The 25,000-nt window shown below is 40.4% G+C and overlaps 2 protein-coding genes across 7 annotated transcripts in view; one reads left to right on the top strand and one right to left on the bottom strand.

Moving 5' to 3' along the window:
- Positions 1-3,977: 3,977 nt before the first annotated feature.
- LOC121694141 (T-cell leukemia homeobox protein 3-like) lies at positions 3,978-7,862 on the top strand. Of its 2 annotated transcripts, none has more exons than XM_042074130.1 (3): positions 3,978-4,607; positions 5,441-5,675; positions 6,950-7,862. In XM_042074130.1, the coding sequence occupies exons 1-3, from the start codon at positions 4,205-4,207 to the stop codon at positions 7,170-7,172; spliced, it is 861 nt and encodes a 286-aa protein (XP_041930064.1). In that variant the 5' UTR covers positions 3,978-4,204; the 3' UTR covers positions 7,173-7,862. The 2 variants fall into 2 exon arrangements, with proteins under 2 accessions (XP_041930064.1, XP_041930063.1); XM_042074129.1 differs by having other exon boundaries at positions 3,978-4,634.
- Positions 7,863-8,966: 1,104 nt separating this feature from the next.
- The window catches only part of LOC121694143 (Kv channel-interacting protein 1-like), a 55,649-nt gene continuing 39,615 nt past the window's right edge, over positions 8,967-25,000 (bottom strand). For 4 of the 5 annotated variants that reach the window (XM_042074134.1, XM_042074136.1, XM_042074138.1 and 1 more), the window contains 7 exons: positions 14,875-14,999; positions 13,995-14,064; positions 13,431-13,501; positions 12,435-12,542; positions 11,434-11,538; positions 11,263-11,325; positions 8,967-10,078 (listed from right to left, as the gene is read on the bottom strand). In XM_042074134.1, coding sequence (XP_041930068.1) covers positions 10,031-10,078; positions 11,263-11,325; positions 11,434-11,538; positions 12,435-12,542; positions 13,431-13,501; positions 13,995-14,064; positions 14,875-14,999 — 590 coding nt within the window. In that variant the 3' untranslated portion in view covers positions 8,967-10,030. Of the gene's footprint in view, positions 10,079-11,262; positions 11,326-11,433; positions 11,539-12,434; positions 12,543-13,430; positions 13,502-13,994; positions 14,065-14,874; positions 15,000-17,564; positions 17,804-25,000 lie in introns of those variants that run through there. The other variant, XM_042074133.1, reaches the window with a different exon arrangement.

Here is a 25,000-nt window from a genome sequence, read left to right as displayed (position 1 = left end):
TAAACGAATAAAAGCCATTGTTTTGAAACGCTTAATATTAAATATACTTAATTTTTCATAAGATGAGACCGGCGGGCGGAGGGGCAGTAAAGTTTCATTAACGAGTCGGTCGGCTGCTGGAGATAGCCTACGAGTTTTGCTCCTCTATTCTATTGCCTTTTTAATGCAATAAAACAGGGCCCTGTCGCTGCAGACGCCAAACTCGTCTCCCTCTCCATCTACTAAGCTTTCTTTTACAACACATCATAATAAAAATGTACCAGATATTTTTAAATGCACTATTACTTATCTGTGCCTTTTCATATTCCGCCTTAACGGCCACTTAAGGAAGCACTATAAAACTCGTCATTCATTATTCAAAGGCATTCAACGTAGCCCTATTTCTCTTTTTTCAATTCTCTACTTTTTGTGTGTGTGGGACGCGCTTGACAGACCTCCCTTTTTAGTGCAGGCACGAGGAAATTGATAACACCACAGACACACGCAATAAAAACGGCGCCCGCGGGCCAGAACCCAGGACTGCCATTATGCAGATGAACTTGTAATTTCACAGACAAATCGCCATCTTCTTCACTTTTATACTTTTCCGTTTTTCACGTTATCTCCGTTCCTCGTGAGAATTGGGAAATTGTGCGTGTTAATATGCTGGCACATTGATTGATTTGATGCCCAATAATTCCCAACGGTTTTGGGTCTGGAAACTGCTCGATTCAGGCCTCTCCTCAAATAGGCTGGAGCGCTTTAGGCTGATCTGTCTGGGACCGAAGTTCGATTAGGACAAACTCTGACTAATGTCTGCAATAAAAACAAAATTGTGGGGGCATTATTAATAGATATACGCCGAATAAACTCCAATTATAATGCAAAAAAAACAAACCCCGGTTAAAACGGATCATATTTCGTTTTAGGCAGACCACATTTTTATGTGCAGGTTATTTAAACATTCAGTCTCCTTGTATAATGCATTAAGTGTGTAGGCCTATAATATCCATCGCTGGAGGAAAGGATGTTTCGGTTTTAAAGTCATGTCTTGGCTACAAAATATTGCTGATTGCTGAGGCGAGAACGCAATCATGCATAAATACAGACTCAAATGCACAGTCAACCTTTTGAGAATGCTTTGAGAAGAGAAACTCTGAAAAAGTCGGTAGACATTTTAAACGAGATCTTGGGATTCAAATGTGTAGGAGATACATTCACAATACTGAGGGCAATCACAGCAAGAGGAACATTTCTCACGGGAGTTCTGAGATAACGGGGCATAATCTCGGATCAAAAGAGGATTACAAGACTAGCCGCAGTGCCATACGCCATTTTCAATCAATTACAGGGAAGTGAGAGTCGGCTTCAGGTGGTCTCAGGCAACGATTAGCGCTTCCTTGCCATTGCTCAGTTATCACAGAGACAGATGAGTCGTGGTCATTCATGTTGCTCAGAGATCTTGGGGCAGTCTGTTTTTGATAGTCTATTTCAATATATTTATTTTCTGTTAATTATGTTAGGCTATATTTTTGCATGCCATTATATATTTATGAAGTGACGAAAAGCACACATACTAACCATAAACAACATAAAGAGTGCTATTAGGCTACATTTTGAAGGGCCTTTAAATAAACGTGTAAAGTGTATGCATTAATGACAAGCCCTGCTCAGCCATTAATGCAATTCTTGGAATCTGAAATTGGTTATTAATATTGTCCAATACACAGTACGAATATTACAGATTATTAGTTATTGTCATTATTGTTATTATCATTGTTGCATTATTTCTGCATTGTTGCACTGTTGGACTTACTCATTTGCACTATCACCATGACACTCATTCACACAGAGCACCTTACCTTACCTTACTATGCACAGAGAATCACAGGCTCAGTCCCTGCCTCAGTCATTGCAAGCGCCTCTGATTGATTAATCACCACTATGTGGATACTGTTTTTAGAATTGATTTAGATTAAGTGTTAGTTAGTATAATTTGTATTTTAGTATATTTAGCATATTCTTTATCTTCTACTGTCCTTAATGCTTAGTTGTGTTTTTATATTATATACTTTAATTACTCTTTCTGCTGTTAAAGAATGTGTTTGTGTTGTCTGTATGCTGCTGAGACCTTGAATTTCCCCTGGGGATCAATAAAGTATCTATCTATCTATCTATCTATCTATCTATCCATCTATCTATCTATCTATTGTTATTGTTGTTATTATTATTATGATTATAATTATTATTGTGTTAGGTAAATGAAAAAAGGCCAGATATTTCTCATCAACAAGACTACCACTGAGATTACATATGGTCAGGAGTTACAGCCAGCAATGCAATGAGTCGACTGATGCGTTATCACCAGATACGTCTGTCTGCATATTTGTTCGTAAATGCATGCATCCATATACTGTAGCCTACCGACTGAATTCATGCACAGGGTAACAAACAATGGGACTGAAATATCAGTAAATAAAATAACAACATACATTGAATTGAGTTACAAATATAAATAGCTAGGCCTATACTAATGCATTTTTCTTTTTCCCGGTGGGTTACTTTCACTTGGTCTAATACATTACGCAATGACGACTTATTGGAAACTAACAGTGTACAAAGAATAGGTGTAATTCACTTCACTATATTTGAGAGTCTACACCCTGATGGTGTCGACTATTTGACAACATTGGAAAAATGCTGTTGTTTTTATTTTAGGACAACCAATAATAGGTCTAATAATAACAATTCTGTACAATAATTAAAACATTTTTGCAAATCAAGATACTAGTTATGTGTGAAGTGTGCTATTTGGATATGTCTGTGTTCAGAGACGGATTTAAAAAAAATGGGAATGGGGAAAAAATGGCATGTGGACGCATAAACGTAAGGGTGTCTGTACGCGGGGCTGTTGGCTTTCAAAAACTTTACTCTTGCACTTCGGAAGCAAAAGCGGCCTGAGTCCACACACGGCCTGGAGCCTTGGCTGTCCACTTTACCACCAAACCCGATTAGCAAGTCAATTTCAGGGTGCTTTTCATTGCGCATCTCCTGGACGACCGGATCTCCTTACCCACACTTCATTTCTGCTAGCCTTTGGCTTTAGGAGATGAGTGGAGCTCTCTGTCTTGCCTATTGGTCTATTCAGCCTTTGACCTTGCAACACTGAGTCCATTGAATGCCATAGGAAAATGATGGGGGCTCGTGGGCAGATAATCATAATAATGACCCCAATTTATCGACAGTATAGACATGAGTAGTTTTTACTCAACTGTAGGTAAGCTACAGGCTACATCTTGTCAGGCAGCGTCTCTCTATCGCAGAGAAGACACAGGCTGGTTGACGCATGAGCGCATTAGGGTACCCCGGGCAATCAATAGAGCATTTTGCCACTAGCCTATCACATTCGGCCATGACAAATGTCAACTCTCACATTTAATATTAGCTACTCTAAGGTTACATAGAAAGATCAATAAAAAAGTCACATAGAGCCATAACGATTCAAATTTATCTCCACAACTCTACCCTCCTAACAGAAATACTCATTTCAACCAGATGTCAAAGGGTGCGCGCACACACACGTTGCTTTAGCATAAAATAATGTTAAAAATACGATCCTATGATTTTTTAAAAATATAAATAATTACCATATTTAATTAATTCGATCATAAAACAATCGATCTTCTCCTCACATTGCACAAATGTATTACTGTAGGTTAATTTGCAGTGCAAATTATAAACGGTGACATTCACGAAATGCGTGCATGATGTAATCATTTGGGTATGTTGGTATTAACAAAATGATTCAGAAAATGCATTACCTACCTTTACTTTCAAGATAGGGGTTGTTTTGCCCATTGTTTGAAACGTCACTCATTGGTCAGGCGGGGTTTGACATATACAACCAATAGAAACACTAGCACATGAATATGTCATAACAACCCTATGCCTGAAAGAGACCTGGCAAACGCACTCCCAAGCATCCAAGTTAAATGAGCCTGGGCACACAAGACACGGAGCTGAGGAAACCTGTCGGAGTTTTAAGGTTTTGTCTATACTGAAAGGAGACGATGGCAAAGATGCGGACACATATGCCAAACGAATGTTCTAAAATGAGGGAAAACCATTGTCTTTATTCAGATTAACCTAATTTCAGAAAGTTTATTTGACGTCTCATTGATTTCTCTCGCTCTGGAGGCACGACCAAGGAAAGTGACCATTGAGAATGGAACAGGTGCCCAGTCCGGAGCCTAGCAGCGTAAAGCAACCCAAAGCCGGGCATCATGAACCCATTCGCTTTGGGATTGACCAGATTCTCGGTGGCTCAGATCCAGAGAACGGTCGGTCGAACAGTGACCGGAGCGGGTCAGAGAGTGGCTTGGACAGCTACCGCCTCAGCAGTCCCACTGGAACATGCACGGCTCCTTATACTGCGCTGTCGGTCTCTTTTTCTGGTATTACGGGGCCGTTAGAGGACTTTAATGTATATGGGATGAACAGAACTCTAGTGCCCAGGGGGGTGATTCGAGTTCCGGCTCACAGACCTCTCGCAGCGGCGGTTCCGCCACCCATGACCAGCTCAGTGGCGAATATCGGAAGTCTGTGCTTTCCCTGGATGGAAAACAACCGTAGGTTTGCCAAGGATAGATTACCAGGTGAACAAATGTTAATGCATGTCAGCAAATAAAGATATAATTCTAGATCAGTGTAGCGTAATTTAATACAAACCATGTTGCCGTCTTTGGGGAGTTATGTGAAATTTGCCAATGGGCTGCATTCTTCACAAAATATACACAATTAAGTTTAAAAGCCCTACTGGATTAATTTATTTTAATTTATCTTAAATGACATAGAATAACAGGCTTTATGTTCCTGTGAAAATCTTTCGTGGCATGCAGCTTTCTCTAAAATATGATATATTATATTTAACCTTATTCGTTAGGAATTGAGTGTTACATAATTATACATTCTTGTTCATCGTGGTACTATTACGAGAATAAACACTTGGTCTACATATTTTCTGGCTTGCATATTTTGTCTAATTCCTTTTTTGGCGTAGCCTACAACCCTGATAGCCTATAGACTATGTTTTAAACAATTATATCTACAGTAACTACCTTATGTTATTTACTTGCATTACAGTAGCCTAGAATAACGAATGCATAGTCATTCAAAACCACAGTGCAAGGATAAATTGCAAAGTCTTCCGCACTGCTTTCGGGCCTGTAAGGTTTTTGGGAGTCATGAAAGTTGTGTTCACTGTTTCACGTTTTGCTCAGGGATCACGTCGTATGTTGCTGATTTTTGACCTTCAACTGCAGTTTTAAGGATATCATATTCATTTGTGTAGATGAGAAGTTTTTGAAATTGTGTCATGTTTGTCTTTTGCATTGAAGCCCAGAACCTACAAAGTGAGTTGATTACCGCTAACCAGTTGTTCTCTCCGCATCTATCTCTGCAGCACTCATCCCTTTCACGGTCACTCGACGCATCGGCCATCCATACCAGAATCGTACTCCACCGAAGAGGAAAAAACCGCGAACGTCATTCTCTCGAGTCCAAATATGCGAACTGGAGAAGAGGTTTCACCGACAGAAGTATCTAGCCAGTGCAGAGAGAGCATCTCTAGCGAAAACCCTGAAGATGACGGACGCGCAAGTTAAAACTTGGTTTCAGAACCGCCGAACAAAATGGAGGTCTGTTAACCCTACACTCAATGAATGATTGGGCAACTTGTATGTGTGTAGGATTCACTCTCATTTAGTGAAATATGTGGCATTTGAACGAAGACAAAATGTCATAGGCCTACTTACTCAGTTTACACAAACTAGCCAAACATGTCCCTCCATAGCATCATTCACGCTCAACAGAAGCAAAAAGAAAGTGAAGGCCTACACGTGTCCGCCGTGTTTGTTCCGTAAACGATTTAGGGATAATACCATTTATGCCTATGGAAGTGGAATATAGCATTGTCGAATACAGGTTTGCTGAATTATTAGTAGGTTCAGCTGCCTAAATAGTCTTTAGTTTTGATATTTGAAATGGTCGAATGAATCTAATAAAGGTGTGATAAAAGTTAGAAAGGTCATAGGTCATGTAGGTGGTAACGTTGATATTTTCGTGTTATAACAAAATTGTTTTCTTATATTTCATCTGCAATTTAAAATAAGTTATATTTATTATATTAATAGGAAATATATTCCATGTCTAAATCAGTTTAATTCAATTCAGCTAAATTGAGCTGAATTGAATTCAACTGATTAAGACATGGAGTCTATTTTCTATTAATATACACCCAAATTAATAAACACCCAAACAAATGACAAAAAATCATGGCGCTTTGCAGTGTGTAAGTCTATACACCATTGCACGCAACCCCATAATGTATGGCATATTGATGAATGACAGAAGACGGATGTTTAACACCTTTGGTCCAGATTGATCCAATAGATAGAGCAGATAGCATGCAAGTTTTTTTTTCAAAATGTGCTCAAGGCGGCTTCTGTAAGCTGGTGATGATCGGGTTGCATTTTAGATTTCCTAGTAAGCCTTAGATTTTACACTATCAGAACCTGATGTTGCTGTCCATTGTTTGCACTGTTTATGGGCTGTGAAGAACCATGGAATGGGCCAACATTCAGTTGACAACCAAATCTTGTTATGGTGCTTTAAGAACATGACAAGAGTTTGTCACACTCTGTGTTTTGCCTTGAATTTGGCAACAAAATTCAGCAAAGAATTAATCTTCAATTTCAAATTTATTTAATAGGATGCAATGAGCTAGAGTGCTATTTTTTGCTAATCATTTTCAATAAAATAATGATATTACTAATTTGAATGGGTTGACAGCTATACCTCTTAAGACTGATGTATTTTTCTCTGGGGCAACTCCAACAAATGTCTCATTCATGTAAAAAAAAAAAACTCAATCTGCATTCATTAATTTCACGTCACTTCTGTGGCTTCCCAGGAGACAGACAGCTGAGGAGAGGGAAGCGGAGCGGCAGCAGGCCAATCGGATGCTGCTCCAGCTGCAAGCCGACGCCCTCCAGAAGTCCCTGGGCGAATCAGTGTCCAGCGACCCGCTGTGCATGCACAACTCCTCCCTGTTCGCCCTGCAGAACCTGCAGCCGTGGGCACAGGAGGGAGCGGGCAAACTAGGGGCAGGGAGCGCCACAGCGCCACTGGCCTGAGACCAGTCAGAGATGAGGTTGGTGTGGGGTGGAGAGGACTAAAAGGGCTGAAGTTTCAGGCCTCCACTGAGGACAAAATCTCTTTGCGTTGCCTGCAACACTTATGGGTAGCCGATGGAGTTCACAGAGCTCCTCTTGGTTACCTGTCTGGGTTCTTTTTAAGCATTGGGTGGTGACTGCTATCTGCCACTTTTCATGTGGGTGTAGTGTTTACCGGTGAATTTTGATGAGATTTGATAGAATATGCATATTTGCATATATTAAAAAAAATATGTGTAACTAAAAATTTAACTGATGGATTGAAGACTTCATGACAGAGGTGTTATGAATAACTGGAATGTTATATTTTGAAAAACATTTGTTGAATATGGTTTATGGTTTGAGGAACTGTTTATTCGTAAGTTGTCAATTGTTCAGAGAAACTGCCATCCTTCACTCTTAACATTTTCTTAAACATATTTGGATTGTGGATGTTCCTTTGTCACTAATGGGGTAATGTATAATTACTTGTATAATGTAATATTTGATATTTGTATATAATATTCACAGAGGTAGTTATGGTCATTTCTCTGTTACTCAAATTGCCATGTCTTTGTTGCACTAAAATGGCATTGCAAGCTGTGTGTAAGAAAAGACCAAAATCACACTATTCTTTGCAAAGTTTATTGTTAAATATTATTTTATACAACATTTGAACAAGTCTTCATATTTTGTCTGTCTGTCTGCTTGCCTGTCTGCGCTATCTGTCTGTGTAGGTAATTTAAAAGGCTGTCCTTATGCCCTCAGGAAATGAACTGATCCACCATCAAGAGATTAAATTAATGTACATCTTTTGTAATTGCAACTCAAATTTACATAGTTTATAAACATTCGCTGATTTTTGAAATAAGATCCGTTCACACTGAATACCATGGCCAGTTAAATAAGTTCAACTAAAACACAAATGAAAATATTCAAAGTAAATAATTTATTTCAAGTTAGCCATTTAGTCCAAGTGGCCATATATTTATTTGTTAGTGATTTATGGAGGAAATACATTGCCCTTTATTTTTCACTGACTTGAATGGCTTATCTCCTCTAAATCTGTCCTGAGCTCTAACTGACGTCTTCCTCATTTCTTCATCTATCCGACAATCACAGTATGAGAAGTATCCATTCACAGTGAGTTTCTGATACGGCACAGAATTTCTTTTAGTCAAGGGACAAAGCAAACAAACCAACAAAAAACAATACCTCAGATCAGGAGCCTCAATGGAGTCACACACACTCTCTCTTACACACACACACTCACACTCACTCTCTCTCTCACACACACACACACACACACACTCACTTACTCGCTCACACTCTCACACACACACACACACACACACAATTACTCACTCTCTCACACACACACACTCACTCACTTACTCGTTCACTCACTTACTCGCTCACACACACACTCACTCACTCGCTCACACACACACACACACACACACTCACTCATTCACTCATTCCCTCACTCACACACACACACTCACTCACTTACTCACTTACACACACACACACTGTTCGACTGGCCCAGTACAATTCTCACCCATAAACTCAGACAGACAGATGAACAGACCAATACAGAGACAGCCTGACAGAACTTAGACCAAGAACCCAAGATTTTAAATCCAAGGCAAACGTCACAACTACAAGCACAGGCCAACAGCAAACACAGAGGAAGCATCTAAATATTAGGACAGACACTGAACATGGTCAGGAAATAACTGGTTGGAGGAGGACCGGGGGGGGGGGGAGGGGGGGTATTTACACCGGACGTCCAATAAGATTATAGGAGTGTAATATATGAGCAGAGAACACACTGACAAAGGGACAGCAGTACATTAGGCCTACAGTTTCAGTACAGTTTAGGTCACGTGGAATATAATTCATCTGCATGTAAATGAGTGTTATTTGATTGTCTCCAATACAGGTAGGATATAATATTCAATCATTCTTTTGACAATAATTGTCAATAATTATTTTGACATACCAGTGTGGTGTCACGCCAGTGATAAACTGTCTTTCCACCATAGAGGCTAATGGTTATCATGCTAAAGCAGACACGTACTGTAGGCCCTTTCCCTGTTGTGCTACTGAAGTAATGTGCTACTAAGAATATGAGGAAAAGGTACAAGTAAGGTGTTTAGTGGCGACACGCCTACATGTGCTAAATCTGTGGCAGTTATATTTTCTCCTTACTATGTGAATTAAGGACTGGGAGAATTTGGCCATTATGCTCACAAGGCGTGTCATAATTAGCTGGAGTTTAGTTTTCAAAATAATGCAAACCATCATATGAAGTAACCAATTTGTGAAAACCTACATCATCATAGAACCATGCAACACGTAAATGCTCTCGAAAGAACAGTAATCAATCCCATAATCCTCTGGTGAAGCATTTCAGTGTGATCATATTAGCCTAGCATAGTCAAGCGTGTGATGTTATCCTGCAGTAGTTCACAATCATGATCAAAACCATTGGGGTCTGTGGTGGAAAGGCAGCTTTGGTGTGCCCTGTTACACAACGTGGAAGAACAGCTACACAGCAAATGACCAATAGGAACAGCGGGATAAGAGGTTTCGAAGGAACAAGGGGGTCAAGGTCAAGGTTGGAAAAAGTCGGGCCTGCACCCCCACACTGTTGCCATGGTAATGTTGTGTGTTGTGCCAGGGATGTTAGTGGCATTGTTGAAAGACAGCGAAGCAGAGTCCGTTGTTTCTGTCACAGCTTGTCATTCGACCATCTGATCCCATTCTGCATTCTTCTGTCTGCTCACTCCTGCCGTGCCTGCTCCTGTCCTCTGGTCGGCTGTGCTTCTTTTTGCTTATATTACATTCTCAAACAGCTGTAATGAGCGCATGATGTTCTCGTCCTGGGAAGAGAATAAGAGATAAGAAAGAACAGAAAATGACAGGGAACTTTACAGTTTTTCTCAGTCGCTTTGGTGCTTTTCTCACATCACTATTAACATTTGCACAGAAGTTAGTGCAATTCTCAAAACAATTAGTGCAAACTGCAAAACCTAGTGGATGACCTGCAAAAGCACGTCACTTGCTCAAAATGGATAGTCCATTCCTCAAAAGCAAGTATTCATGTCAATGAAACTGTCAGTGTCATCAAAATGAGAAGTCTTGACACCATCGTTTATGAACAAGATAGTCAAATGGCTTTGTCATGTTTTCATTATGACAGTTCTCTCAGTGTTTTCCAATGCAAAAAAAGGTCAGAACTCGGTGACACTACCTGAACATGCTCAAGACAGCACTATACAGTACTTGTACAGCCATTTGAAAACTACAGTAAAGTTACACATTGCTGTAGTTAGGTGAGTAAGTGAGTACAAGACACTGAATGCATACATTTTTACTGTATGCTCGTTGCAATTCTACAGCACTGTGACAGAATTTGATAACTAGTTCAACAATTTTGTATGTAATGACTCAAGCAATGAAATGAAGACTATTAGTTTTATTGGGAACGACTATTCAGCATTCATAAGTATAGTTCATTTTGACTGACATGACATAAGCAAATGATAATGTTAAAAAACAGCAGAGAATTGTATGAAAGCAACTGATACATGTCCAAAAGTATTTGCAATTTGTTCAGAGGAAGGAGAAATTGCTACTATGATGTGCACAAATGACTAAATGTTGTGGAGGTTGAACTAATAGTTATGAGAATTTTCATTCTGATCTGAAAAAAGCACCAAAGCGACTGAGAAAAACTGTAATTGTGACTCCACACAGTGAATACCCTACCCTACCCTACTAGTACTAATATGAGCTTCTACCACTAGGTGGCGATGTAAACCATAGATTTCTTTTCAAAATGAACAAAGAAAGAGGATTATAAAATACACAGAGGGATATGAAATTGATTGTTTAAGTTGTAAATAAGGTGTATGCAGTAATAAAGATACGAAATGAGATCAGAAACATTGTAAAATGTTCTTGTATATGCGCATACATTTTGGCCCATGCATGCTGACACTTGTCAGTGCACAAAACAAATATGACAAACTGGCATAAGATGTATGTGGAGGTGGAATCTCACCTCTTGGCACGAGAGAATGAACTCATCCAATGTCACCACTCCATCTCGGTTCTTATCCATCTTCTACAAAGATAAAGATGTGTTGAAAGGATGGCAGCATTTAACATTAACAAGAGCTCTTAAATATCAATTATTCCTCTCAAGGTACATGCCATGTAAATGTGTATGGACCTGGAAGAAAGCATCCACATGTTGTCTTGGGGTGTCTGTCCTCAGTGCTGGGTATGTGTATTTCCCCATCATGTCGTAGATGGCTCTGACAATGTCCATCATCTCCTGAAAAACAAATGTGACAGCAACAACATAATAAATGGCAATAATAATAATTCATTAAGATAATATATGTCCCCATCCTAAAAAAAATTAAGTTTACAGATTAATAAACCAAATATTACCAATAAATGTCCACTAGAGGCAGTATACGGAAGTTATTCCATATCATTACAGTTTTTTCCTTGGCACATGGCTCGGATCAGAATTGAAATTCTCAAATCTACTTGTTAAAACTCCATATCATCTTATTACTTTGTGCACATCATTACAGCAGTTTTCCTCCAATGCTTTAGTACATCCCTGCAACTGATTTTACATTTTCAATTGCTAATGTCATGTTGGTCAAAATGCACTATACAGGTTCCATGCTGAATAGTCCTACCCCATAAAACAAATTGGCCTTGAGTCATTACATTGCAAAAGTGTTAAACTAGCTGTCATAACTACTTGCCATAGCCTGTCTAGCATTTATACATATATGTGATTATATGTTTCTATGCACAGTACAGGGGCATCAAATTGGGGGTAAAAGTGGGACTGATTACCAGGGACCCAGGGGGGGAGAGGGCCCTTGAAAAGTCTGGAATGGGGCAGGGACATGGGGGCCAATCAAGACTGCCTATACATAGGGCCCAGGATCTTGTGCCAATCAAGACTGCCTATGCATAGGGCCCAGGATCTTGTGCTACGCCCCTGGCACAGTGTGACAAAGAAAAAGCAGTGCAACACAGCTCACATGAACAACAGGTTTATTAATGAGCTGATGTTTCAGGCTGTCAGGTGCGCAGTGTTATGTAGTTTTGTTTTTCTTTTTCATACTATGTTGCACTTTGTTAAATAGCTGCACCTGCAGTACAACTTATCAAGGTGTGTTGTCTCCTCTATCTTTATGCACGGACCTCTTTATTGATGTAGCCATCTCTGTTGATGTCATACAAGTTGAACGTCCACTGTAGCTTCTCTCTCGTCGAACCCCTCAGCAAGATAGACAGAGCCATAACAAAGTCCTGAGAGAGGGATAGAGAGGAGAAGGAGGAGGAGGTGAAAGAGAGTCCAAAGGGAAAGAAAAAGACATTAAATTAAACATTTTTTTTCACTTCAGGATAAAGAAAGATAAGCCATCTTTGATGAATCATCATGCTGGACTCTTGGCAGGGCTATTCTGTATAAGATAACAAGCCAAAAGGCTGTGGCTTCAGAAGAGCAAGGGCCACAGCGATTACAACCGAAGTTAGAAAAAGATTAACCCTCCTGTTATCCTTGGGGTCAATTTGACCCCAAGCAATGTTTAACATAATAAAATATATGGTTCACTTTTTTTTTTTTTTGCTTCATGTTTCATGACTTTTCCTCAATTGAAGGGTACAACAGAGTTAGCATGAAATTTGTTCAATAATATGTTTTCAATGTCCTATACAAATATTTTGTACATTGATGTTCCTTGGGGTCAGTTTGACCCCAGCTGTATGAAACATAGGATACATGAATATTTGAAACATTATGGATATTATTATTTGAATAGTATGAGAACATATTGTTATTATCATTATTACATACACAAGTACTTATTACATATAAGTCATTTTGGCAGGACTGTATAAGTCAAAAGGGGAAGCAACAGCAAGCATTTGGGCTGCTGACACTAGATGGGCAATATTGCCAGCCAGGGTTCCAAGGTTCATAAAGGGGTGTGGGGGGGTGGGATTGTTTTGTAGAGCTTTTGGTGGTGGCTATTACACTCTTGTTAAGTACCTGTCACAAAAAAAACTGGGTAACAATATGAATTATAATCATTTTCTGAGGGTTTATTTAGCTGGGGTCAAATTGACCCCAAGTATAAAGAGTGTCGGTAAGATTTGAGGATAACACAAGGGTTAAAGCTGCCGAGGGATTACCTCGAACTTGATGGATCCACTGTGCTCCGAGTCGAAAGCGTTGAATAGATAGTGTGCGTATGTGCTGGCATCTAGAGCAGAACAGAGAGAGAGAGGAGAGAGGCTGTAGAGGACAATGAAGGAGAGGCCGAGCAAAGGGATTCATCTCTCAGGGTTGTGTTTACAACACAATCAATTAGGACTCACCATTGATTTCTATCGCGGTACAAAGCACATTGCTCTGCGGCCTTACCAGTTTACCCTCTGTATTTAGCAGAGACTAACAACTGGCATTATGGCCATCGATAAAACAAACTGTGTTGTGAATTCAGATAACCTCAGATAATAAAGACAACTTTAATGAGGTTGAATGATTTGGGTATTCAAAATCTTGTATACATAATTGTACTGCCCTCAGTTCCATTATAAAAGTAATACACCTAAGACATAAGATGTAACATTAATATTTCATGGCATTAAAGGCATATTATTGCCATACAGCACCACTGTCCATTGTATATTCAAATATAATCAAACCCTGTGTTTTTCTGCTTGACAGGCAGGTACATAAAACTCAACACTGACCTCCATGTGGGAAAAACTGTGAGTAGATCTGTTTAAAGGTATCTTCGTTGACCACTCCGCTGGGGCACTCCTAGAATGGTGAGAGAGACAGGCCAAGAAAAAAGAAAAGTTCTTCACAAATGCTAAACAATAACAATCACTTGTGTGTGAGCAAACTCATCAGAGAAGAACTTTTTAAAAGCAACACAATGCCGTTCCTTGACCTTAAAACGGAGGCTACAAACTCAATTTGACGCCACACTGACTTACCATTAACATATTGCACTAGGCCTATGGTACTATTTAGTTGCGGGTAAGAGCATGACCCTTTTAGACACGCACAAGATGACTTGGGTACCCCATTAGTGCTAAATGGGTACCTACCTACCCAGAACGTTGGGAAATTAGGACAAGAGGAATTCCTACATTGTGTTACTCTAAAGAGTCCCTTTACTGACAGATGGGGAAAAAAACCTTGTGGTTTCCAGACAGGATCTCTGCTCCAACATTATATCAAGCATGTTTGAAAGGCAGGAACATTATTGGCAAGCCGGTCATATGACACGTAATATAAAGACAATAACCGCAAAATGGCGCTGATATGTACACTTGATATGTAAGAGGACAGGCGGACAGATAATACGACAGAAAGTGGCTGTTGATTTAATACACAGAAACGCCTTTAGCAACAACAATGCAGAGTCCAAGGCCTGAAGCTGCCAAAGCAAGCAAAAGGTGATAGTGGCAAGGAAATTGGAGGAAATCTTGGACAGAACCCAGCTCAGTACGGGGGGGTTGACTCCTGGGTCTAGTGGCAGCTCAATAGAGTTATATACTATAGAGCAACAGACAGGAAAGACTGAATGAGTTAGAGTACAAAGTCGGAGGGGGGCACACATACGTTCTTGAAGCCGCGGTAGAGGACCTGCAGCTCCTTCTTGTTGAAGTTGGTCTGGGCCTCCATCTGGTCAAGGCCCTCGGGCCGGTGGATGACCATGGCCATCTCCAGATCATCATCATTCTTATCTGCAGACACACACACACACACACACACACACACACACACACAGTCAGTAGTGTGTTATCTGAGACTGACTCTGTTATTAGAATCGACAATCCAATGGTTTTGGAAGAGGAGCCATAGCTTGACCTAGTGTATCTGTCTGGGTATTTCACCTTCACCAGGTGTTTCAGTAGGATTGACGTTAAAGTGTGTGTGTGTGTGTGTGTGTGTGTGATACAGAGAAAGAGAGGCAGAAACTAGAGAGGAGAGTTTTGTCTTTTCAAGAGACAAGTCACTCTCATGTGCCCTCTAATCAGCAAAGCAGGTTTGTTTGTGTGTGTGTGTGTGTGTGTGTGTGTGTGTGTGTGTGTGTGTGTGTGTGTGTGTGTGTGTGTGTGTGTGTGCGTGTGTGTGTGTGTGTGTGTGTGTGTGTGTGGCGGGTGCTGTTGTAGCTGGGAGCCCCCCTGCAGGTGTGCGCGTGGTCTCTGAGCTCCCCTGCCCTGCTGATCCCCCCATTAGCAGCTCATTACACACACACACACCTCCCAGGCAGACGTGGCAGAGGACACACAGTCACACAGAGGCAGAGAGGACTACAGAACTGCAGAGAGGACTACGGAACTGCAGAGAGGACTACGGAACTGCAGAGAGGACTACGGAACTGCAGAGAGGACTACAGAAGGACACACTCCCACCCACACAGAACACACACATACATACACACATACACACACATACCCCCACCCACACAGAGCATGGTCATGAACAACAACACACACACACACACACATACACACACACACCCACACCCACACAGAGCACGGTCATGAACAACAACACACACATACATACACACATACACACACATACCCCCACCCACACAGAGCATGGTCATGAACAACAACACACATACACACATACCCCCACCCACACAGAGCATGGTCATGAACAACAACACACACACACACATACACACACACTCCCACCCACAAAGAGCACGGTCATGAACAACACATACACTATGGGCAGAGAGGTGATGAGCTCTCACAGGGGATGCACCCTTGTGCCTGCGCTTCCTAGGAACTAACCTGAGTTCTGGAAAGCAGCGGTTTTAAAGAAAGATGATCAGACATCTGCCACATCACAGAGTTGAAGGGAGTGCACTGTATAGCTCCCCACCAGGAAATAATTTGTTACTGAACTGAGCCCAAACAGCACAACTGATAATACATCACACCGATGATATATGCATTACACATATAGTTATTTCTTCTACAAAATGTAAGGGGCATAAGATCACATGATTGTGAGACTCAACTAAGCTCCTTGTTTGCACATTGTTTACTGTACTGTATGTTTAACATTAACTAAGCCCCTTCTCAGATTCAAAACCATGTCTGTCTGAAATATCCATGCTGCTTCCTGTCATCCAAAAATCACAAAAAAAAAGCTCACACAAATCAATAGCAAAAATCCCACCATCATAAAATGTTGGTTATATGAGAAGAACAATATATTAGCCAGCGAGGTGAAGCAAGTAGGTTTGAATACCAACTCATCCAAGCCCCCGTCAACGCAAAGTCTTTGACTTTTACATGGCTTTCTTTTCAAATGCTACTGCTTGCTTGTATTCCAAGAGAAACAATTTACTAAAGATATTCTGGCGGAATGAATCTGCTTGAATGAAAACCGAACAAATAAAAAGAAAACACAGGATAAGCAAAGTCCAAACTCTGGGATCGTCTGAACCACATCACACATCATCTAATTGTCAGTGACCAGGCATTTGTAGCTTACGGTGGTTCCATGTCTCTAATATACATGATTCACCATTTGCCTTTGTGGTACTGAATGTTTACTTTACATTTATCAAGATCGGCACATCATACAAATACAAATATGTGTATAAAAGGGAAGGCTGTGTTTAACATCATACAAATACAAAGTGTATAAAAGGGAAGGATTAGGAACATAAGCTCTCTCTCCATTTTATTTTTATAAATCTGTGGCACAGCAGCGGTTTAACACCCACCTACAGCAGCTCCACACAACAGCATACCGAATAAACCCAGGCTGGCTTATCTGTGGGGACTGTACCAGTCAGTCAGTATGGCCAGTTTTATTTGTAGCTTCCAGACCAGTTATCTCACAATGGGATGAAATGCAAATCATGAGAGAAGCAAGTAAATGAACAAAGCAAATCAGAAACATTGCCCATGAATACGATCAGTGGAATTAAGTGAGGGTTTGAAAATGCTCAGTAGGCTATATAAGAGATTGATTGTTAACTTCTCATTTGCACATTTGCTTTGCATAGATATTACTGCATATTGTAAAAATAATTCATGTTCACAACAGTATTCAGGTCAAAACATGCATTCTGAAAAAAACTCTTAACCAAACAATTCCAGCAGTTGTCAGTACAAGTTGTCAAGTAGTACAGCAATTGGTAAAAAGGCAGCAAGAGTTCACCGGCAGATTTATCTAATTTAAGACGATCGTTCTCACAGTGTTACACAGTCATGTACCCTTTGTGTTGACTGGCATGTCCTTTAATGAGTGTGGTACTTGTGTGTAGACTAACTCACCCTCATTATTCATCAGCCCTAGCAGGTAGAGAAGCTTAAGTGCAGCAAACAGCAGCAAGACAATGGCCAGAGTATGGAGCCCATCCCGCTCTCCTTCTCCCTCCTCTCTCTCCATCCTCCAGCTAACTTCACTCAGCCCATCCGACCAGGTAACTCATCCAGGTATCTCCTCTCTCGTTCTTCGTCTTCCTCTCTCTCTCTTCTCCTCCTCCTCCTCTTCCTCCTCCTGTTCTCTCAAGTTACCTGCTCTGTGGTTACCACCCCAAATAAACGCTCATCCATCTCCCTGTCTCTATAAGTAGCCGTGTGTTTTCATATAAGCCCACACCCCTCCACCACCACCAACACCACCTCCACCAACCCCACCCCCACTCCCCGTTTCTCTCCATGACCTTCACTTTCAATCCAGGACCGACTCTGCCTGACCCTTTCCTCCCGCTCCTCTCTATCACAGATGTCGGCATGGCCGTGTTCTGTGCTGGACCGGAGCTGTTTGAAAGTGTGGTCACCTCTGGGTCATTCTTTCTCAGGTTTTCCTTTTGAAGAGAAGATGCAGTCTGGGTCTTGTTGCTTTACTTGTGCCAGACGAGCGAAGGGGGTCATGGCAGCTCATCTTGTGCTGTATCACACAGGCCCCACTCACTGCCAGCTGAAGCTGAACTCTCCACTGTCATACTTTTGACTTATATTGAGGCTTACACTGAATAAACAAGGATTTCACAATGTTATTAGAGAAAGAAGCTGCTAGAAAGATGATGATGATGTGTGTGTGTGTGTGTGTGTGTGTGTGTGTGTGTGTGTGTGTGTGTGTGTGTGTGTGTGTGTGTGTGCTTGCGTGTGTGCGTGCGTGTGTGTGCGAATGCTTGCGTGCGTGCGTGTGTGTGCGAATGCGTGCGTGCGTGCTTTTGTGTGTGCGTGCGTGTGTGTGTGAATGTGTGCGTGTGTGTGTGTGTGCTTGTGTGTGTGCGTGTGTGCATGCGTGTGTGTGTGTGTGAGAGATAGAGAGAGTGCATGCCCGCACATGTTTATGTCCTTGACAGTCCCAAAAAGACAACATTCCCTGGTGGGTTATGAGCCCAGCTACAGCTCACAGCAGTGTGGAGAACAACGAGACATTCACTTTTTTCTCTGCACAACAACGAGATAAAATAGGTGAACATCTGATGGATGTTTCTCTATAGAGGTGGGCTAAAATATTAATTTACAGCATTTCTTTATTGATATACTATAACAAAATGTATTCTCTCCAATAAAAATCTCAAAGACACTGTGACACCAGCACAAACACCCCTACTAAGGTTTGATAGATGATGCTCATTAACAAAGCTCAAGTTCAGCTTGTGAGTTCATCTTTCTGAAGGGCTTATGAGGTGACTTACACATATCCCTGTTTACTGTAATCATATTTACCAGTATTGGCTGTGTTATCTATCTATCTCAGCCAGAATGTCTAAATCTTAACACTCTGCACTCATAGTTTAATTTTTATACAATTCTTATCTTCAAACAAGAACATAGTCTTGTCTCTTATTTCTACACACTAGTCTTGTCTATTATTTCTACAGTTTCTGCATCCACATTCTCTTATTTTCATCATCATGCCTACATCATGCCTTCACACACAGACACACAACCAACTGGAAACAATGGCTCATAACTACCACTAGATGGAGATAGGCCCATAGGATGAAACCCAACAAAAGAGCAGATGTAGCTGATGTAGTGATGTACATGAACTGGTAAATATTTTGATACAGTATGCTATATAGAGGGTAGCCATACTAAAGTGCTACAGCAGTATACTATGATTGTTTATCATACTATTTCTCTGGCAGAACATCATGGAGAACAACACTAGAGCAAAACATTTTGTGACTTCATGGTGGTGTGCGTGTGCTGTGACATTTCTGTTGAGACATTTTCTCATAGTGTAACGTTACCGCAAAATACGTAGGTACTGTATCATACACAATTCTCTCTTTCTGTCTGTGTGACTGACCAACGCTCTCTCTCTCTCTCTCTCTTTCTCTCTCTCTCTCACATATGCTCCTGCTTGCATGTTTTTGGTTATGGGAAATGAATATGTAAGTCTTGAATGTGACCACCACAGCAAAATTTTGCAAATATGCAAATGCAGAAGGTTAGAGTACTACAAAAAAGGAGACTGGACGACATGTCTGATGATGTCCCATGCACATTCAATTAAATGTAATTGTATAGTGTCCACCCCAACAAGAACAAGCAGTAAAAGACAGGGGCTGCCTTTTGTAATAACAGAAGAGGAGACCTGGAGGAGAATTGAGCAGAACCTGCGTGGCTGATTTCCATAAAGGCTGAAACCTATACAGGCTCCTGCTTTATAGAGTATCCTATATCCAGAAGCCTATCCACTTTGAATCTTCTATTGAGGCAGTCTTTTGTTGCTTTTAATTAGTCAATGATGAAATAATTGTCTTGATGAGAACTCTGTTTTTAACGGATTAATTCTTCAATGTCTGTGCAAAATTCCCTGGGTACCAGTATACATTATTTGAAGTAACTGTGTTGTGATTATTTTGATTCTGTAATGGTGATAGAATGTCCATATTGAGGAATTTGGCGGCATGAGACAGGGTGGATTGCATGCATTTGAAGCTGATGGACAGTCGGATAGCGTTTGAGGGAATTCAGGGCAGTCCAAACTCAGAATGAGTTGTGTACAGTTGATGAGAATGGATAGTAAGTTTTGTGTTAAACTTTGTGTACGTTTTTGTCATGTAGGCCTATTTTTGTTTTCCTTTGTCTATATGGTGGGCTGTTTTAGCCTGGCTAACACCAGACCAATTCTCAGTTGAGAATTCATCTGGACACCTGTCATCTACTTTTCATTTTTTATCACCAAGTGGGCGTAAGCTAGCCTGGAAAACCAGCCGGAACTTAGCCCCGGCCACAACATTTGAGGTTGGGAAGTTCGAGCTGGACTTGTTCCATTGAGAAGCAACTATGCCCGAACCAGAGTGGTTCGGACCAATCAAATCGTTTGGGCAGGCTTTGTACAATGATGGACAGATGAGCAACAGTGTCTCGTCTATCACGTTACCTGAGCATGCTTTAGTTGATTTTGTTTGCAACAAAAAGAAGCTACACTCTAAAAAATGATTCATGAGGTTAGTAGATAAAACTTAAAATGAAGAACATTTTCGACATAAAAAAATTAAGTTTGCTACTTGTACATGTATAGGTGAGTTGACAACTTATTTTAAGGAGTTTGTCATACTAAAAAAGAAAGAAAGCTGTCTCAACTTATTAATATATGGATTTTCAACACACAGTCTTGCTTTCACCTAACAATAGAAAGTATTAAGTTACTGAAACTTGTAAATCTCGTGACCAAACTTATAAAGCTGATAACACGACTCAACGTTCAGGACCTTCCAGACCACGCCTGAGAAGTAACAGAAATTATGGCACCGGATCCTGTAGCTTGCATCGAACATCAAAGGTACGTGCAAAGTAGTCTAGCCTACTATTTTTGTGTTTGTTTTAAAAGCAACATCAAACAACGGCACACAGTGCATCAAAATCTTTGTCATGTGACACTACAAATTAAATTAACGCTACAGCTTGCCCTTTTGCTAATTTGAATATTTGAAAAGATGGATTTTACCTAGCTATCTACAGACAGTAGCTATCGTGTCTTCCAAGCTAGCTGCTGCTTGCACGGTAATTAAACCATTTGAAAAGATGACTTTGGTAGCTGGCGTCTTCAAAGTTACCTGCAGCCTGCCCTTTGATAATTTGGAGTTAGTAAAAGTAAATTTAGCTGTCTGGTGTCTTCAAACTTCACAGTGGCAGCTGCATTCAGCACTTAACATTTTAGCATTGCTAGTTCTAACACTGCACGTGTTTGAGGATCATATTTGGTCGTCCTAGTTAAGCCTAACATTGTCACTATTTATGAAGGTTTGTGGGCCATTTGACATTCTTAGCTTAACCTGAACATAGGCCTAATAGGTAGGCCAACATTTATTTATTTTTGAAGTTTGAGAAATATTCTGTGTCAATCCCTGCAAACCACGTAGATTTTGTTCATTTTGTTGTTTGTCTTGAGGTAAATTTTCTAACATTGTGCCTTTCTTTTATAACAGATAAATGACGAATTCAGACGGATCTCTACATTCATTCATTGCACAACTGGACCAGTTGCCATTACTTTAAAAATAAACAATGCTTTCAGAAAATTTAAATTGCTGTGTGCTTTTATTCAGACAGAAGTGAAGTAAGTTACTATAACTTAAAAAGATCCATGCAAATTGTTACCTTAATTTTTTTAAGTCATTTCAACTGAAGTTGGTTTTTGAGTAAATATTATGAGACTTTTATAGTGAAAAGAACTCAATTAGTTTAGCACAATCAACTTGATTTGTCCTTTAAAAGCTTAATTAAGTTGAACCAACTTAATTATATTAATTTAATTCAGTTGTTCTAACTATATAAGTCTCACAATATTTACTCAAAAACGGCTTGAGTTGAAATTACTTAAAAAGATCCATGCAAATTGTTACCTCAATTTTTTTAAGTTGAGCCAGTGTATTATTTTTTAGAGTGTAGAAGCTAGACATTTACATGTAGATTCCGCTATTGCGTCTGTTGTACAAGATGTTGACAGTGCAATAACTTTAAAAAACGACCAGAAAACAATGTTGGCATTTGTGAAGAAGAAGGATGGTTCGGGTGTTCTTCCTACAACATTCACGGTAAGCTATTTTGTTTTGATAGTGATACACTGATTGGTTAGGTCTATCCAATTGAGTCACGTCCATAATCACGTCCCAATGGAGCAGTATCAGACTACAAATTCTGACGAGTATGACTATATCAGGCTAGGTGTAACCAGCAGTGAGATTAAATTTAAGTTGGTATATTAAACCGTTTATAAATCCCTTCGAATGTCACACATCTTTCTTATTAATGAAGGTTAAAACTAGAGATGCACCGATAGATCGGCTGGTGACCGGAATCGGCCGATTTTCACGTGATCGGCCATGACCGGCGACCGGCCGGTCAGTCTGAGACATGCCGATTTTATCCCGGTCAAATGCACTTGTGCGCCACAATTGTAACAACACCCAGCTGAGTTTGCAAGGTTTGAAGAAGCTAGCAACCAGGCCAACACTCAGGGCTGGATGTAGGGCTACAAAGAAAGCGCTAATAGGCTACTGAGTTTTTCTATGCAGTGAACGCTGTGCTTTGCCATTGGCCTACTGCGTGGAATTTACTAAGCTGTCACTTCATTAGGCTAAGTAAACATCGCTCATCACCGCCTGTCACTGCCGCTAATTGCGTGCCCACAGCTGAACCACAAGCGCTGCTGAACGGAGATAACCGATTGCGACATTAAAAATAATCAAAGTTTAGCGATCATAGGCTACATAATAAGATGTCAACAAGCAGCAACATACAGAGGCCCTAGTAGTTCTACTCCACTTAAAAAAAAAAATACTCGGAACTATTTACTGCACGTAGACTAGGGCTATGCCTTAAAATACCCTAGTAGATTGAGAAGTGGATGTCGTAAAGGGGAACAAACGATAGCCTATTAGAAAGGCAAACAAACGTTAAAGTTGCTTTTGACATAGTAGCCTACAGTGAAGAAAACTGATGCTCTTAATACTGAATCAGTCGTCTCTGAAAGGTTCTAGGCCTATAGCCTAATTGATGCATTTAACCGGAATTTGGATTTAATTTTTTCACCGCAAAACAGACGTGCACTGTTTTCATATATGGTGGAGCACCTAATCGCTATTAGCACTTCTCCTCCCCTGTGTTTGGTGATAGCCTAGGCTACAACCACTTTTCCCTCGCCCTCCCATAAATTCATCAATGCATATGAAAATATGTTACATGGTAGCATATTCAAATGTATCATGACAATTTTTCTTATATCTTTAGTTGGATATTGGATGTGAGAAGAATAAAATGGGTGTTCCATAACTTAACTTAATCCATAATTTGATACTGCAACTAAAGTTAGACTTGCATTTTTTTAACAGCCATTTCATTATTGATAAGTTGATTACATGTCTATATTAACATGTTCTATCAAAGAAAAGATAGAAAATAACTATTTGTGTGTGTGCTGTAAAATGGTTAGAAGAAATGAAATCGGAATCGGCTAAAATCGGTATCGGCAGGTCAAACTCAATAAAAAAATCGGAAATCGGTATCGGCCCAGAAAATTACAATCGGTGCATCTCTAGTTAAAACCCTTTGAGCCTTAGGCTGTTTTCGGTGTAATGTTACTACCTTTACTTGTAAGCTCTTGGTTTGGTCATTCTAAGGGCCAGCTGTACATACTATCAGAGGTGTAAAAGTCTGGCTTCATAAAGTAAAAGTCCTGCCACATTTTTGTTCCAACCATTCACTTAATCAGCTGATTCTAATTAGCACAACTAGTAAGCCAAGTAGATCAGCTAATTAGTGAAATCACCTGTGTTAAGAACCAATGGGCTCTATGCATGACTCCATTTTGGATTTCCTTCCTACTGGGCAATCAACTTCCTGTTGACGCTGTACAGAGTAGGCTATGACAGTGGGTCTTTAACTCAGTGAAATCAGGATTTTACAACTCAATTCTCATTTTTTTATGTATGTGTGGGTGTGTTCGAAACGGGTAAAGTTGCTGCCTTTTAAGATATCTAACTGGGGAGCAAGGCAGCAAGTGCGGGTCGAAACCGAAAAAACAAATTCTGCTGCCTTTTAAGATATCTTAGAATTCCCAAATAACGGTCATTTTTGAAGGCAGCATCGATGCACACTTCATGCTGCCTCCTACCCATAATCCCTTGCGGCAACGTCTGAAACAGCTGTGAAAGGTAAACAAACATGGCGGATGACATCGGTAATGGCTGCTGAATCTGTTTAAAATGTCATTTGTGTGATCTTATTTTGCTTAGATTTGCAGATTACAGATTAGAAATAAACAATTTACTATCTGATTATGCCATTGTTGTAACCATTAATAGCGTCTGGTCTGATATATCTGCCGGCCGTAAAACTAATTTATACCGTTAGCCTGCTAGCTTACGTAAGCTAATTTAGTTTAACGTCAGGCCTTTGCTAACGTCATACCGTAGTGTTAACCAAAGATTCTAGAGTGCTACGCTCATTTTTAAAAGATGCATTTAATCCAAAGTCATGTCTAGTGAGACAGCTCTCTATGTAGGGAGGGAGGCAGTAGGCAGCTGTCTCCCGTTTGGAACACACCCTGTGTGTGTGTGTGTGTGTGCTATATTTTCCTGCTCCTCTAACCTCTGCCTAATTTACCTCTCTCTCTCTCTCTCTCTCTCTCTCTCTCTCTCTCTCTCTCTCACACTTGCCTTCTCTCCATCCCTCTGTACTTGCTCACTTTCTTTTTGTCTCTTTTCTGGAGCCGTGCGTCTCATTTGGCTCGGCTC

This window comes from Alosa sapidissima, chromosome 20, assembly GCF_018492685.1.
Source record: "Alosa sapidissima isolate fAloSap1 chromosome 20, fAloSap1.pri, whole genome shotgun sequence".
Taxonomy (NCBI): domain Eukaryota; kingdom Metazoa; phylum Chordata; class Actinopteri; order Clupeiformes; family Clupeidae; genus Alosa; species Alosa sapidissima.
Note: the sequence above shows the minus strand (reverse complement) of the source record. Positions and strands in the feature narration are given on the sequence as shown.

Excerpts from the sequence above, each read along its gene's own strand:
- LOC121694141 (XM_042074129.1), top strand. The coding sequence starts at position 4,205 with ATGGAACAGGTGCCCAGTCCGGAGCCTAGCAGCGTAAAGCAACCCAAA. Across the intron at positions 4,635-5,440 it reads TGCCAAGGATAGATTACCAG|CACTCATCCCTTTCACGGTC; the intron begins GTGAACAAATGT and ends CTATCTCTGCAG. Across the intron at positions 5,676-6,949 it reads AACCGCCGAACAAAATGGAG|GAGACAGACAGCTGAGGAGA; the intron begins GTCTGTTAACCC and ends GTGGCTTCCCAG.